This window comes from Somniosus microcephalus, chromosome 9 (genome assembly GCF_052327205.1).
Source record: "Somniosus microcephalus isolate GS21.2 chromosome 9, FLI_Smic_1.0, whole genome shotgun sequence".
In the NCBI taxonomy this organism is placed as follows: domain Eukaryota; kingdom Metazoa; phylum Chordata; class Chondrichthyes; order Squaliformes; family Somniosidae; genus Somniosus; species Somniosus microcephalus.
The window spans coordinates 153,264,574-153,281,314 of NC_140995.1; the positions used below are offsets into that span (position 1 = coordinate 153,264,574).

The 16,741-nt window shown below is 47.8% G+C and overlaps 1 protein-coding gene across 1 annotated transcript in view; it reads left to right on the forward strand.

Annotated features, from left to right (window-relative positions):
• The window catches only part of LOC147112787 (calcium and integrin-binding family member 4-like), an 89,844-nt gene that overhangs the window by 18,074 nt on the left and 55,029 nt on the right, over positions 1-16,741 (forward strand). Inside the window, exon 2 of the mRNA XM_085997404.1 lies at positions 306-340. Coding sequence (XP_085853530.1) covers positions 327-340 — 14 coding nt within the window. The 5' untranslated portion in view covers positions 306-326. The remainder of the gene's footprint in view (positions 1-305; positions 341-16,741) is intronic.

The window sequence follows — 16,741 nt, forward strand, 5'->3', positions numbered from 1 at the left end:
CACAGGCTGCAGCGGTTCAAGAAGGCAGCTCACCACCACCTTCACTCATTTACCCAGGTCCTAGCTTGCTATGCATTGACCCACTTCACTAGGCATGAAAGACAAGTCACATAGAACACGGAGAAGGGTTGGAAACTTGAGGCCTCCATTGCCAGATAATACAAGATCCACTACCTGTTATGTTTCAGTACAATAGACACCAGACATTGTATTATTGGCCCCAGAATATTCTTCAAACCTCTGATAATTGATTGTGCCTTGAAGAAAAATGCTGTATGTTAATCATTGCTTTTGTATTTCTGCAGGCACTAACATTTTTGACAACAATGGAAATTCAACGGTAAGAATGTTTATTTATGCTGCTTTGCATTTTTGTTACATATGCTCATTCTTCTGTGCTGTACATTTTATGATTCTATATCAGCAAGGAAATGTGATTGAAGTATAACTCCAGATGTCGAGCTAGCACTAGCACAGATACAGTGGTACAAGCCGTGTCGACCTGTACTATATTTCTATGAGCTGAGCCCATGAACCTTGGTATAAATTAAAAAGCTATCACTTCAGCCACTTATCAATTCATTAGTGGTCTACAATGACCGTTGTAAATTTTGTAATCTGTAAAAACAGTATTATGTTGCTGTGTCTTTGGATTTATGAACTAGTTTTGCATCTAATGTCTTGTGGGGAAAACCAAGCAACTGCTTTGGAGGTCAACTGCGGTGCTTTTTTTGCCAACTGTAGCTCTGTAACGATGTTATAGCAACATTAAGAAGGAAAAGTCCATTTGGACTACCTGAAGCAGTGTTGCTTAATCTACCGTCTGATTTTCCTTCCATTTTGTGTAGGAATTCTATAAAAGATTAAAAGAAAAATATGGCAATATTAAAAGAACCTTGAAGTAATACAGAAGGAATTAAAAAAACTTTAAAAGTATTAATACATGAAACAAAAGTAAATAACAAAAAAGAGAAACTAGGCACAAAAATAAAATGATTTAAAAAAAAATGGGACATTGAGAAAAAATAGATTAAATAAAATAGAAATTAATACAAAGGCAACTTTAAAGAGAGAGAAAAATATATGAATGGAATAGTACATTAAAAAGGCAGGATTACAGTAAGAAAACAGAAAATAAACAGAACAAGCACCTGGAATTTCTGCAGGGATTCACCCATCTTCCAACACAACAAATACCACTTCCACCTCTGTAACATTACCTGCCTTTACCCCTACATCAGCCCAGCTTCAGTTGAAACCTTTATACATATTCTTTTGTCACCTCCAGACTTAATTACTCGAATGCCCCCCTAGCCAGCCTCCTATCTTGCACTCTCTGTAAACTTCAGCTCATTCAAAACTCTGCTGCCCATATCCTATACACACCAAGTCCTTCTGGACCATCACCTTTTGTCCTCACAGACCCATATTGGCTCCTGGTCCCCCAATATATCAAAATTAAAATTCTCATCCTTGTGTTTAAATCCCTCTATAACCTCCTCCAACAGTGCAATCCCGCACCACACCACCCCCCCCACCCCGCCCCAGTCCAAACTCCAGCCTCTTGTGCATCCCCCATGTCCTTTTGCCCACCATTGGCCACTGTGCCTTCAGCTGCCTAGGCCCCACATTGTGGAATTCCCTCCCTCTCCACCTCCTCCACTTCATTTTAGACTGTATCGGTGCCGTTTCCTGCTCTCACCCCGAACTGGAAAATTTCTTTCACTTTGCTTCCAATTTCCACCCTCCCCTCGCCTTAGAACATAAGAACATACCTTCCTCGATTTCTCTGGCTCCATTTCTGGGGATAGGCTATCGACCAACATCCACTGTAAGCCCACTGACTCCCACAGCTACCTTGACTACACTTCCTCCCACCCCGCTTCCTGTAAGGACTCTATTCCATTCCCCCAGCTTCTCTATCTCCGTCGCATCTGTTCTGACGATGCCACCTTCCATACTAGTGCTTCCGATATGTCTTCCTTTTTCCTCTACCGAGGATTCCCTTCTACCGTGGTTGATGGGGTCCTCGACCGTGTCCGTTCCATTTCCCACACTTCTGCTCTCACCCCTTCCCCTACCTCCCAGAACCATGATAGGATTCCCCTTGTCCTTGCCTTCCATAGCAGCAGCCTCCACATTCAACAGATCACCTCTGCCATTTCTGCCACCTCCAGCCTGATCCCACCACCAAACTCATCTTCCCCTCCCCTTTCAGCATTCCAAAGGGACCGTTCCCTCCGCAACACCCTGGTCCACTCCTCAATCACCCCAAACACCCCCTCCCCTACTCATGTCACCTTCCTGTGCAAGCACAGGAGAGGCACCACCTGCCCTTTTACCTCCTCGCTTTCCATCGTCCAGGGCCCCAGGTGACTCCTTCCAGGTGAAACAGTGATTTACTTGTACTTCTTTCAATATAGTGTACTGTATTCACTGCTCACGATGTGGTCTCCTCTACATTTGGAAGACCAAATGCAGATTGGGTGACCGCTTTGCGGAACACCCCCGTTCAGTCTGCAAGCATGACCCCGAGCTTCTGGTCGCCTGTCACTTTAATTCTCCGCTCCACTCTCACTTTGACACCTCGTCTTCAGCCTCCTACACTGTTCCAGTGAAGCTCAACGTAAGCTCGAGGGACAGCACTTCATCTTTCTCTTAGGTACTTTACAGCTTTCTGGACTCAACACTGAGTTCAACAATTTCAGATCATAACCTCTGCCCCCATTTTTTCCGATGTCAGCTGTTGATGATTCTGCTGTTCTCTTCTAGACCCATCATTTGTTTCTTTACTTGTCCAATTACCATCTCCTTTTGCCTTGCTACATCAAATAGAAGAGTCCATTATCTACATGTGCGATACTCTGATAGACTGCAGTGCAGTGAAGCCATTTGGTGAGACCCCTTGACAGAGTATTTAAGGGCACTCTGCTTTTTCCATGAATGCTGCAGTAGTGACTTAAGATGCCTGATTGAAGAGGGCTGTTTCTTCCAGCTGTCAAATGATTGGTTGGGTTGCAGACGTGTATCTCATGGGGCTTCACTAACCTCATTGGTATCATTAGCTTTCTTGCAGATCAGTTGCCATTCCGAGACAGTACCTAGTTCTATTGACATGGCAGAAATGGGCATGCAGGATACTGCTCCTCAGGATGGCAGTTCATGCACACCCTCACACCACTTCAAATACCACACGTGGCTGACAGGGCTCTGGGCTCGTTTGCCCATGCAGCCGGGTATGAAATGCAATCTGCAGAATGTCCATCTCAGGACTTAGCTGCCATGAGGCTTCTGTGCAAAAGCCACCCATCTGATGAACTCATGCCACTGACACTTAGAAACACGAGGCTAGGCTAAAGAATGCACACCTCACATTCGCACCAAGGGACAGTGGTAAGAAGCAGAAGGCGCACAAACAGAAGGGTAAATTTTAATCCTACCTGCCTGGTGGATATGGGCGGGTGAGTCGTTAAAAACAAGCCGGTTACTTACCCTCTCGGATCCCATGCATTTCCTATATTAACCTACAGGGTTTAGAAGATAGATCAGTCTCTCACCTCAAGCAAGCAGAACACTCAAATTTATGCAAATTGGGGTCTTTTTTTTAATTCGTTCCTGGGATGTGGGTGTCGCTGGCAAGGCCAGCATTTATTGGCAATCCCTAACTGCCCTTGAGAAGGTGGTGGTGAGCTGCCTTCTTGAACCACTGCAGTCCTTGTGGTGAAGGTACTCCCAGAATGCTGTTAGGGAGGGAGTTCCAGGATTTTGACTCCGCAACGATGAAGGAACGGCGATATACTTCCAAGTCAGAATGGTGTGTGACTTGGAGGGGAACTTGAACATGGTGGTGTTCCCATGTGCCTGCTGCCCTTGTCCTTCTAGGTGGAAGAGGTCGCGGGTTTGGGAGGTGCTGCCGAAGAAGCCTTGGCGAGTTGCTGCAGTGCATCTTGTAGATGGTACACACTGCAGCCATGGTATGCCGGTGGTGGAGGGAGTGAATGTTTAAGGTGGTGGATGGGGTGCCAGTCAAACGGGCTGCTTTGTCCTGGATAGTGTCGAGCTTCTTGAGTGTTGTTGGAGCTGCACTCATCCAGGCAAGTGGAGAGTATTCCATCATACTCCTTACTCGTGCCTTGTAGATGGTGGAAAGGCTTTGGGGAGTCAAGAGGTGAGACACTCACTGCAGAATACCTAGCCTCTGACCTGCTCTTGAGGCCACAGTATTTATGTGGCTGGTCCAGTTAAGTTTCTGTTCAATGGTGACCCCCAGGATGTTGATGATGGGGGATTTGGCGATGGTAATGCTGTTGAATGTCGAGGGGCAGTGGTTAGACTCTCGCCTGTTGGAGATGGCCATTGCCTAGCACTTGTGTGGCATGAATGTTACTTGCCACTTATCAGCCCAAGCCTGAATGTCATCCAGGTCTTGCTGCATTCAGGCATGGACTGCTTCATTATCAGAGGAAATTTACATAATTAACCAGGGCATAAGCGAGGAAGCCGCTGTAGTTTCCTGCTTGGCAGAAGCTGGTCTGCAGACAGAATAGGCCCTTCAGGTAAGCCTAAAACTTTCCTTAGTTGGGTTAGGAGGAGTAGGACTACTCCACCTTCCCTCCTGCGACACTCTCCTAAAACCCCTTCCCCACCACTTATCTGGAAGCCAGTGGGTGGTCTAAGGCCACTCAATCTTTGTCTGCTGGCAGCCACTCTGCAATCTCTTTATGCCCATTCTAAGCAAGAAGTGAACTGGCAGCATTTAAATGAGGCCCAGTGGTTAAAATTGTCGTAGCGTCCTGCTGCCACTGCCGGGCTGGAAATTAACTCGTGGGAGCATGTTCCTGCCAGATACCCACTCCAAGCTTAAATCTGCCCCACAGTATGGGTTTTCATTACAATTATGGTTGCACTAAAGTTGTGCATGCAGACATTGTCATTCGCAATGTTTGCAAGTAGTTTTAATGAGGTGGCATGAATTGGAACTGTGAGAATTGAAGCGCGCAGATAGTGGTCTCTAAATGATGCATATTTATGGTGGAATGGGAAGATGTACAGGGCATATATGCATTGGGCATATCCAGTAGTGAAAAAAGATTTCCTGCATCAGTTTAACACAAATGTCCCTTGCAATTGGCAATGGAGTGTATGTCACATCTTCTTGGTCAAAGCGTGATGGAAGGGTCTGAACCAGATTTCCCAGTCTTTAGAAGTCCAGATTGCTTACCTGACCTGGATCCCTCAGTGGGACCCACTTGAACCCATCTGGAAGCCATTATATCTCATCTTTCTTGGCGTACTGGCCTCCTGTCCTATGCCAGGCCTTAACTGAGCCAGGAAGTGGGAATTCCTGACATAGAGAATCCCTGTGTCATTGACCTTGTAAGACGAAGTCTTAAGTTCTGCTGTTTATACGGCCACACAGAAAATCTCAAACAGCGGGGACCTGGCACAACTGGATGCCTGAGGTTTTCCACTGCATTCCGCCAGAGTTACAGCAGATGTCCGGTGAAAGCCCCAAGGAAATTTGGGGCCATTATACTCTATAGTTTACCATACTACAAAAGAATTTATAAATAAGTTAATACATTTTTCTTTTAACATAAGAAAACGTCAAGTATTTCCATATTTTAAGAATGGTTTTATATATTTCTCTTTTATGCTTTCTTGCTTTTTTATTGACTTACCATTCATCACAGTTGCTTTAATATCCCTCCAAGCCCTTCAATGTATAGCTCATATTTCTTTATCCCAGCAAATCCTCTTTCAAACTGTTTCGTAGTTTTTTATTGCCTGTCAATATCTGTCATATGTGCTTCACACAAACCCGCTTTTCTATTCTCCATTATTCTTACTCTCTTTCACCAAGCCAAACCTTGTCTGCCCCCCAGTGGTTTAAATCTCACATAATTCCATTGCAGTTAATGTGGTTACCATAGCAGGAATCAGTTTAAAGTATCACGTGAGTAATTGAACCAAAGTATGATTTGTCTGTAGCAGAGATTGTTATTCTATGCTAACCCTGTACAAGGTGAGTTTCTAAGCCATACTATGAAACAGACGATACATGCTCCCAGTGTAGATACCTTTTCCCTCAATCTGGACCTGTGTTATGTAATTGATTATAATAGACAACACACAATAGGGAGAAGAGGTTTTGAGGAAAACAAGCCGCAGATGACATCATGTTCACTTCAGAACTTGGATTAATCCTATAAACTTGTTCTTTTAATTCATGTTTCCCACTTATACCACTTTTTTACATAAAAATGTGTACGGTATGATGCACTATCAATTGCTACAAAAGACTGGAGATTGAGTAAGTAATAAACAGGCTTTTATTACCAAAGAACAGAGCATGCCTCTTGGGGTTGCCCGGTATCCAAAAGGGCCGGAGGCTTCTGAGCAGCGACCTTTATACCCAGCCATGAGGGTGGAGCCAGGGGCGGAGTCAGCTGAGGCATGCACAGACAAGTACAACAATACTAACAACAGTGGTTTACCACATTCACCCCTTGTTTAGAATTGAGTCCGGCGGGGTGAAGTGCACTAAAAATTCGTGTACTGAAGTCTATCAGGAGGCCTTGTAAGCCGTCCTGAGCGTCGCAGCAGCGGCGGTGATGGTGCAGCATCCAACGGTGAACCCGGTGTCTCGTTCAGAGGAGGTGTAGCAGGTGGCGGACCCTGGGGCTGCTGCATGCCGTCTACAGGGGTCAGAGCATGGGTAATGGGAGGTAGCGATGGTGGTCTCTCAGAGGCACCCGAAGGTGCGAGGTCTCGTGCGGGGACTGTGTCCTGGGGGTAGGCAGGAGTAGCGGTGGGTGGCGAAGAGGGTGTTTCAGGAGCAGCTGCAGGTGCGAGGTCTCGAATGGAGACTGTGTCCTCCCGCCCGTCCGGGTACACCACGTAAGCATACTGCGGGTTAGCGTGGAGGAGGCTCACCCTCTCGACCAGGGGGTCCGCCTTATGGGTCCTCACGTGCTTCCGCAGTAGGACGGGACCTGGAGAAGTCAGCCATGTTGGTAGCGAAATCCCCGACGTGGACTTCCTGGGGAAGGAGAACATTCTCTCGTGAGGAGTGGCATTGGTGGGTGTACAGAGCAGCGACCGAATGGAATGGAGCGCCGCAGGGAGGACCTCCTGCCAGCGGGAGGTCGGAAGGCCCTTAGATTTTAAGTTTAAAAGGACTGCCTTCCAGACTGTCGCATTCTCCCTTTCCACCTGGCCGTTACCCCGGGGGTTGTAGCTGGTGGTCCTGCTTGTAGCAATGCCTCTCGCGAGCAGGTACTGCCGAAGTTCGTCGCTCATAAAAGATGAGCCCCTGTCGCTATGGATATAGCTAGGGAAACCGAACAAGGCGAAGAGGTCATTCAGACATTTAATGACCGTGGTACTGGTCATGTCCGAGCAAGGGATGGCAAACGGGAAACGGGAGTACTCATCAATTATATTGAGGAAGTACACATTGCGGTCAGAGGAGGGGAGGGGCCCTTTAAAATCGATGCTCAGCCGCTCGAAGGGGCGCGTGGCTTTGATCAGGCTCGCTCTGTCTGGCCTATAAAAATGCGGCTTGCACTCGGCACAGATCTGGCAGTTCCTGGTCATGGTCCTGACCTCCTCGATGGAGTAGGGCAGGTTACGGGATTTGATCAAATGGAAGAACCTGGTGACCCCCGGGTGGCAGAGGTCATTGTGGAGGGTCTGTAGCCTATCAACCTGCGCGTTGGCGCACGTACCACGTGATAGGGCATCTGGGGGCTCATTGAGTTTCCCGGGCCGGTACAAGATATCGTAATTGTAGGTGGAGAGTTCGATTCTCCACCTTAAGATCTTGTCATTCTTGATTTTGCCCCGCTGCTTATTATGAAACATAAAAGCCACTGAACGCTGGTCAGTGAGCAGGGTAAATCGTTTTCCGGCCAGGTAATGCCGCCAATGTCGCACGGCTTCCACAATGGCCTGGGCCTCCTTTTCGACAGAGGAGTGTCGAATCTCGGGGCCCTGGAGGGTCCTTGAGAAAAAGGCCACGGGTCTCCCCGCCTGGTTAAGGGTTGCAGCTAGGGCAAAGTCGGATGCGTCGCTCTCCACTTGAAAAGGAAGGGACTCATCCACAGCGTGCATTGTGGCCTTCGCAATGTCTCCTTTTATGAGAGTGAAGGCTGCACAGGCCTCTGCTGTCAGGGGGAAGGAGGCGGACTTGATGAGGGGTCGGGCTTTATCCGCATAGTTGGGCACCCACTGCGCATAGTAAGAGAAAAACCCCAGGCATCTCTTCAGTGCTTTCTGGCAGTGGGGGAGGGGGAGCTCCATAAGGGGGCGCATTCTATCGGGGTCTGGGCCGATGACTCCGTTCTCCACTACGCAGCCAAGAATAGCAAGGCGCGTAGTACGAAACATACATTTGTCTTTGTTGTATGTGAGATTCAGCCGCTGGGCCGTCCGGAGGAATTTCTCTAGATTAACGTCGTGGTCCTGCTGGTCGTGGCCGCAGATGGTGACGTTATCTAGATATGGGAAAGTGGCCTGGAGCGCGTTCTGGTCAACCATCCGGTCCATCTCCCGTTGGAAGACAGAAACTCCGTTGGTGACGCCGAAGGGAACTCTGAGAAAGTGATAGAGCCGACCGTCAGCTTCAAAAGCTGTGTACTGGCGGTCCTCAGCCCTGATGGGGAGCTGGTGGTATGCCGACTTCAGATCAATCGTCGAGAACACCCGGTATTGTGCTATCTGATTGACCATGTCAGATATGCGGGGGAGTGGATATGCATCCAGCTGGGTGTAGCGGTTGATCGTCTGGCTGTAGTCAATAACTAGGCGCTGTTTGCCGCCAGCCTTCACCACCACCACTTGTGCTCGCCATGGGCTATTGCTGCTCTCGATAATCCCTTCCTTCAGGAGTCTCGCTACCTCGGATTTAATGAAACCCCTATCCCCGGCACTGTAACGCCTACTTTTGGTAGCGATGGGCTTACAGTCGCGGGTGAGGTTAGCGAACAAGGAGGGGGGGGAGACTTTAAGGGTGGAGAGGCTGCAAATGGCGCGCGGCGGGCGATTTAAAAACTGCTGGCTGCAGACTGTGAGAGGGGGGAGGGGTCCACCATACGCTAAAGTGACACTCTTAAGGTGGCACTGAAAATCCAACCCCAGTAGGACGGCAGCGCAGAGATGGGGCAGGACCAGAAGTTTAAAATTTTTGTATTCAGTACCCCGCACTGAAAGAGTCACCATACAGTAGCCACCGACGTCCGCTGACTGGGCTTTGGAAGCCATAGAGATGCGATGACGCGTCGGCAGGACCGGGAGAGAGTAACTGCGCACCGTGTCGGGGTGTATAAAACTCTCCGTGCTCCCGCTGTCAAAAAGGCAGGTAGTGGCGCAGCCGTTTACCGTAATGTCCATCATGGACCTGGACAGTTGATGCGGGAGAGATTGATCCAGCGTCACGGAAGCCAGCGTATGTTCAAGCGTGTCGATGCGGTCGTCCGATGAGGCGGTGGTGGAGTCCGGGTCCCCCGTAACCAAAGTCGGAGGCGTCCAAGATGGCGGACAAAATGGCGGCGCCCACGGTCCCCACGCGGCTGGGGGAGCCCAAGATGGCGGACAAGATGGCTGCGCCCACGGTTCGCACGCAGCGCTGCTGGCGTTAGCGGTCTTCCCTTTGCAGGCGCTAACGTAGTGACCTTTCTTCCCGCAGCCGGAGCAGGTAGCATTCTTCGCGGGGCAGCGTGCTCTAGGGTGTTTAGCTTGGCCACAAAAATAGCATTTTTGTGCCTTGGACATCGCTGCAGCAGTTGGAGGTGGCGGTCCCATGGCCCAAGATTGCGGCGTCCACGGCGCGGGGCGATGAGGGGAGAAAGCGTCCATATTTCTGTGGGCCGCGTCGAGCGAGAGCGCGAGGGACACTGCCTTTGTCAGGTCTATTTCACCCTTCTCCAGCAGCCTCTGCCGGGAGTAGTCAGACCTTAGACCCGCAACGAAAGCGTCTCGTATCAGTCCCTCCGCATGTGCCGCGGCCGATACTTCCTTGCAGTCGCAGCCGCGTCCGAGTACCCGCAGTGCCCGTAGGAAGGCTTCCACCGATTCCCCGGGCTGCTGTCTGCGAGATCTTAAAAGGTGCCTGGCATAGACCGTGTTAACCGGGCGTGCATACTGCCCTTTCAGTAGGTCGATAGCCGCCGCGTAGGTCGTCGCATCTTGGATTAAAGTATAGACTTGGTGGCTCACCTTCGAGGCCAGGATTTTCAGTTTATTTTCATCAAGAGTCACGGTCGAGGCTTCCAGATACGCCTCAAAGCAACGCAGCCATTGTGCGAATTTAGTCGACGAACCCGCTTCTTGGGGGTCTAGGTCCAGGCATGTTGGTCTGAGGGCTCGCAGCAGCGCCTGCTGCTCAGCGTTTTGCGCCATCGGTTGATCAGCATCCGCAGCCAACATTTAACTTTGGTAATAAAATTGATGCACTATCAATTGCTACAAAAGACTGGAGATTGAGTAAGTAATAAACAGGCTTTTATTACCAAAGAACAGAGCATGCCTCTTGGGGTTGCCCGGTATCCAAAAGGGCCGGAGGCTTCTGAGCAGCGACCTTTATACCCAGCCATGAGGGTGGAGCCAGGGGCGGAGTCAGCTGAGGCATGCACAGACAAGTACAACAATACTAACAACAGTGGTTTACCACACGGTAAATTTTCTAAGCTCGGCATTAAAGTGGTGGGACCTCAGAGCAGTGAGTGTAACAGTTGCCACAAGCAGACTAGGCCGTTATTGCAGGATTTCCTGAGGTTGGCCTTATAAACTTCTGGCCTACATTGGGTCTGCCTACAGAGCTCACTATCAGCAAGAGAGAAAGATAGCAAACAGCATGCGGCTGCAGCGATTACAGGTTGCAGCTGTTTTTAAAGGGGTAAATTTATTGCTGCTGTGCACAAAAGGAGAAATGGCCAGAGGAAAGCACAGCTCATTTTTTGAGGCATGTTTGATGGTGCTTGTGGAAGAAGTGCAACAATGAAGGGTTACCCTTTTTGATATTCCAGAACACCTTCTTCACAGAAGAAATATCCAAGCTGCTTGATTGGGCACACTTTATTGCAGGCATTAAAAATTGGAAATGTTGTTGCATAACCATTTGAAAGAATGACCCCACAAACTTAACTTTAGTACACATCTAATCTGCAAGATGCATGTTTAATTCTTCACACATAAGATGGATGCAGGTTGACAATTTGGCTGTCATTTGTCCACATCAAACTTCCAACATGTCCTTCCCTGCAGGACAAAGTGATGCATAACAAGAGGGGGCGGACCAGAACTTGAAAATGTCCATTCGTTTTAGACCCTTCACTTCGTATATAATAGGTCATGCTGAAAAGGTAGGGGCTGAGCACCTAGAGGCAGTGGATTATGATCAAGCTGGAGGCCTCCTCCAAGCTCACAGCTAGTTTTTATTCTTCCCTTTATTTTCTCACACTTGCAAAAATCCACCATGTTCTACTTTAGCTATCTAATCTGTTTCAGTGGGTGCTTTCGTCCACTACTGTGGCATATGTTTTTCTTGTGTTTCTTTCGGCGTCCACAGTGAAGAGCTGCTGACCCTGGAGTTGCCCAAGAAGCCAGCACCTCACTGCAGTCAGCATCATGTCCTCGACAGGTTGCAAGCACCAGCACAGGGTCATTAAGCCCAGGGGATTTAGAGAGTCTGTTTGAGATAGCTACCCTGGATGAATCACAGAACACAAATAAGCAGGAGCAGGTGGCTCAGCTGTAGACTCCTAGGAGTCCTCAGGAAATCCCAAAAAGTCATATTGGGTGATGTGGGTGAGTGCCAATCTTCCTCTGCACTGGTCTTGCCACTTTCGCACCAGTATCGGAAAAATCTGCCCTCCTGCATTTTGTTCTGAACAATTTTATAACCATGTAATCTCAGACCCAGTAGGCTTGATTTTAATTTTTTTTTTGTGAATGCATCTTATTTTGTTTAAATTTTATTTCAGAATTTATAGAAGAGCACTAATATATTGTCCCCCACCAGAAAATTTTGATTTGTGATACTTTATTTACAGCATCTTCCAGCATTTTGGTGCCTACTGTAACTATGGCCTAGTAATTCAGCTACGCAGTGCCTGCTTTTCGGACGCAAAACGGCCTCTTTTAGATGTTGATCAATCTGCTGTACACTTCAAACAATTTCAGTTTTAAAATCTCAAAACATGAGGCTAGAAATAACTGTTGATGACAACAATATACAGAAGCTTAATACATTTGTATGATATTCTCCTGTCTTCTATTATATCAAGAGGCTTAATCCATTTCAAATAACTGGGTTAATATTATATCAAGAGGCTTAATCCATTTCAAATAAATGGGTTAATATTGCTGTTAAAATAGAATGTCATACAAAGGTGTTAAATGTTCATCTGTTATTATCAGCAGCTGTAATTTGCAGCTTATATTGACCCTGTTAAAAACAAAAAGTTTATTTCTTGTACTGAAATAAGATTTATTGGGGGTGATTTTGACTTTGGGCAATAGTGTAAAACAGGTGATATCAGATCAGCTGCTCGTTATACATCTCTCCGAATTTGAAAATTAGGAGAGATGTATAACAGTGGCTCATCTGATAACACCCATTTTACACTAACGCCCAAAGTCAAAATTACTCCCACTATGCATTGCAATCATTAAAAAAGAAAGTGCTCAAAAATATAATTTGCATGAGCCCGTAGCTGTGCTGTATTTTATGCGCTCAAGTGAATCTGATTGGCTGCCTCTAGTCTGGGTTCTGTTATATTCATATTGATCATTAATGCCATTCTTCATAATTCCCCATGGATGTTAACCATTCCAATACACTTTGAGTATGCTTTCTTCCAGTTACAGCACAGTAACAAAAAGACATGCACTACGACCTTATACAAAAAAAAACAGCTTTCAAATTTACAGAGCTTAACCAGGTGCTACAACTCGCCTGCAAATAGGCAAATTGTCTGCATCACACATTATAGTAGTAATTGTACTAAACTTCAAATATGGAAACTTCTGTGTCATTTTTGAATTGAGTAAATCATGACCATTTCAATCTCATTCCATATTTTACTCCCAAGCCCAGGTAATTCTGCAAATGCAGTGATAGAAATGTTCAAATAAACCATTCATAGCTGGAAACATTTCTTTAAAAAAGAACCTGCAATTCTTATTAAAGAAAATTTTACATAAAACTGTCAGACATGTGCCAGAAAGGACGACCTCAAGGAACTGGTGACTGGGAGTGTGAAATTGAGTGACGGTATTTCTTCTTCTTCACTCTCCTCCCTCTTCTTTGGCGTGAATGTTACCTTCCCCTTATCAGCCCAAGCCTGAACATCGTCCAGGCCTTGTTGCATGTGGGCATGGACTGCTTCATTATCTGAGGAGTTGTGAATGGCGCTGAACACTGTACAGTCATCAGCGAACATCCCCATTTCTGGCCTTATGTTGGAGGGAAGGTCATTGATGAAGCAGCTGAAGATGGTTGGGCCTAGGACACTGCCCTGAGGAACTCCTGCAGCAATGTCATGGGGCTTTGATGATTGACCTTCAACCACCACAACCATCTTCCTTTGTGCTAGATATGACTCCAGCCAGTGGAGCGTTTTCCTCCCGATTCCCATTGACTTCAGTTTTACGAGGGCTCCTTGATGCCACACTCGATCAAATGCTGCCTTGATGTCAAGGGCAGTCACTCTCACCTCACCTCTGGAATTCAGCTCCTTTGTTCATGTTTGGACCAAGGCTGTAATGAGGTCAGGATTCGAGTGGTCTGGGTGGAACTCAAACTGGGCATCAGTGAGCAGGTTTTTGGTGAGTAAGTGCCACTTGATAGCACTGTCAATGACACCTTCCATCACTTTGCTGATGATTGAGAGTAGACTGATGGGATGGTAATTGGCCGGTTTGGATTCGACCTGCTTTTTGTGGACAGGACTGGGCAGTTTTACACATTGTCGGATAGATGCCAGTGTTGTAGCTGAAATGGAATAGCTTGTATAGAGGCGCGGCTATTTCTGGAGCACAAGTCTTCAGCACGATAGCCGGGATGTTGTCGGGGCCCCGTAGCCTTTGCTGTATCCAGTGCTCTCAGCCGTTTCTTGATGTCTCGTGGAGTGAATCGAATTGGCTGAAGACTGGCTTCTGTGATGGTGGGGTCCTCAGGAGTAGGCCGATATGGATCATCCACTCGGCACTTTTGGCTGAATATGGTTGCAAACGCTTCAGCCTTGTCTTTTGCACTCATGTGCTAGGCTCCATCATCATTGAGGATGGAGATATTCATGGAGCCTCCTCCTCCCGTTAGTTATTTAATGGTCCGCCACCATTCACGACTGGATGTGGCAGGACTGCAGAGCTTTGATCTGATCCGTTGATTGTGGGATCGCTTAGCCCTGTCTATAGCATGCTGCTTCCGCTTTTTAGCATGCATGTAGTCCTGTGTTGCAGCTTCCCCAGGTTGGCAACTCATTTTTAGGTACGCCTGGTGCTGCTCCTGGCATGCTCTTCTACACTCCATATTGAACCAGGGTTGGTCCCCTGGCTTGGTGGTAATGGTAGAGTGAGGGATATGCCAGGCCATGAGGTTACAGATTGTGGTGGAATACAATTCTGCTGCTGATGATGGCCAAAGCGCCTCATGGATGCCCAGTTTTGAGTTGCTAAATCTGTTCTGAATTTATCTCATTTAGCACGGTGGTAGTGCCACACAACACGATGGAGGGTGTCCTCAGTGTGAAGATGGGACTTCGTCTCCACAATGACTGTGCGGTGGTCACTGCTACTAATACTGTCATGGACAGATGCATCAGCGGCAGGTAGATTGGTGAGGACGAGGGCAAGTAGGTTTTTCCCTCGTGTTGGTTCTCTCACCACTTGTCGCAGGTCCAGACTGGCAGTTATATCCTTCAGGACTCAGTCAGCTCGGTCAGTAATGGTGCTACCGAGCCACTCTTGGTGATGGACATTGAAGTCCCCCACCCAGAGTACATTCTGTGCCCTTGCTACTCTTAGTGCTTCTTCCAAGTGGTGTTCAACATGGAGGAGTACTGATTCATCAGCTGAGGGAGGGCGGTAGGTGGTAATCAGCAGGAGGTTTCCTCGCCCATGCTTGACCTGAAGCCATGAGACTTCATGGGGTCCGGAGTCAATGTTGAGGACTCCCAGGGCCACTGCTTCCCAACTGTATACCACTGTGCCGCCACCCCTGGTGGGTCTGTCCTACCGGTGGGACAGGACATACACAGGGATGGTGATGGAGGAGTTTGGGACATGGGCTGAAAGGTATGATTCTGTGAGTATGACTATGTCAGGCTGTTGCTTCACTAGTCCATGGGACAGCTCTCCCAATTTTAGCATCAGTCCCCAGATGTTGGTGAGGAGGACTTTGCAGGGTTGACTGGGCTGGCTGTGCCGTTGCTGTGTCCATAGCTGGTGCCGAGGTCAATGCCAGGTGGTCCATCCGGTTTCATTCTTATTATGTTTTGTAGCGGTTAGTTACAACTGAGTGACTTGCTAGGTCATTTCAGAGGGCAGTTAAGAGTCAACCACATTGCTGTGGGTCAGGAGTCATATATAGGCCAGACCAGGTAAGGACGGCAGATTTCCTTCCCTAAAGGAATTAGTGAACCAGATGGGTTTTTAACGACAATCCAGTAGTTTCATGGTTACCATTACTGATACTAGCTTTTTTATTCCAGATTTATTTAATTGAATTTAAATTCCCCAGCTGCCGTGGTGGGATTTGAACTCACATCTCTGGATCATTAGTCCAGGCCTCTGGATTACTAGCCCAATGACATTATCACAATGCTACCATTCACTTAAAGTGGGATGTGAGAAGTAGGATAACATATGAGGATACCAGAATCTTCTATTCTTTCAGCCCCACCGCTGGCCAAGGGCTCAGCCATGCCCCTGCCAAGAATGGCCAGCACCGTCTCCTCCAATGGGGTGAGGTAAAGCTAGGAATGTGAGGTGTGCCTTGTGTTTGGTACAGATTGTTGGTCGGTGAGTGATGGGGAGGTGTCGTGAAATGAGCAGTGTGTGAGACTAGTGGTGCAGTTAATAGGAGACAGCTTTTGAAGATGCATTCACTGACTTTGACCACTCATCTGAGTTCATGAAACTTCTTTGGGCACTGGAGCCAGGTCTTGGGGGGCAACACAGCTGGCAGTGACAGCCTTGACGACCTGGTCCCACATCCTTCTTTCTGGAGGGCCTCCTGACCCCCTGTGGGTAGAGGACCTTTCTTCCAGTGTTGATCCCCTGCTCAAAGCTGGAGTGTTGCGTCCGAGACCTGGGTGCCCTTTCCCTGTCCTGTTGAGCCATTTGTGTTAGTGATGAAGCACTTTTACCATTTTTATGTGCAGAAGGCAGTTCAGCTTTAAGGGCTAGAGACTGCCTTCAAAACTGACAGCCTTGCTTTAAGAAAGTACAGCATCGATCCAGTGACGCGACCTTGGGCCTTCTGCTGAGCGCACAGCCTGTCAGCGGCGTGATAGTCACTGGGCTATGCGCTAAAATCATTTAAATTAGCAGGCAGCACCAAATTAACATGCTGCCTGCGTTTTCTAAACGGGCACGAGCAAATCTCGCCTCACAGTGCCCCTACCCATTTTCAGGCCTTATCGAATTTCCCGGCCTTTACAGTTGTATTTTAGCATGTTTTTTATTACTTATAACTTCTTTGGTGACAGTCCTAAATCAATAAATCTGTAACTGA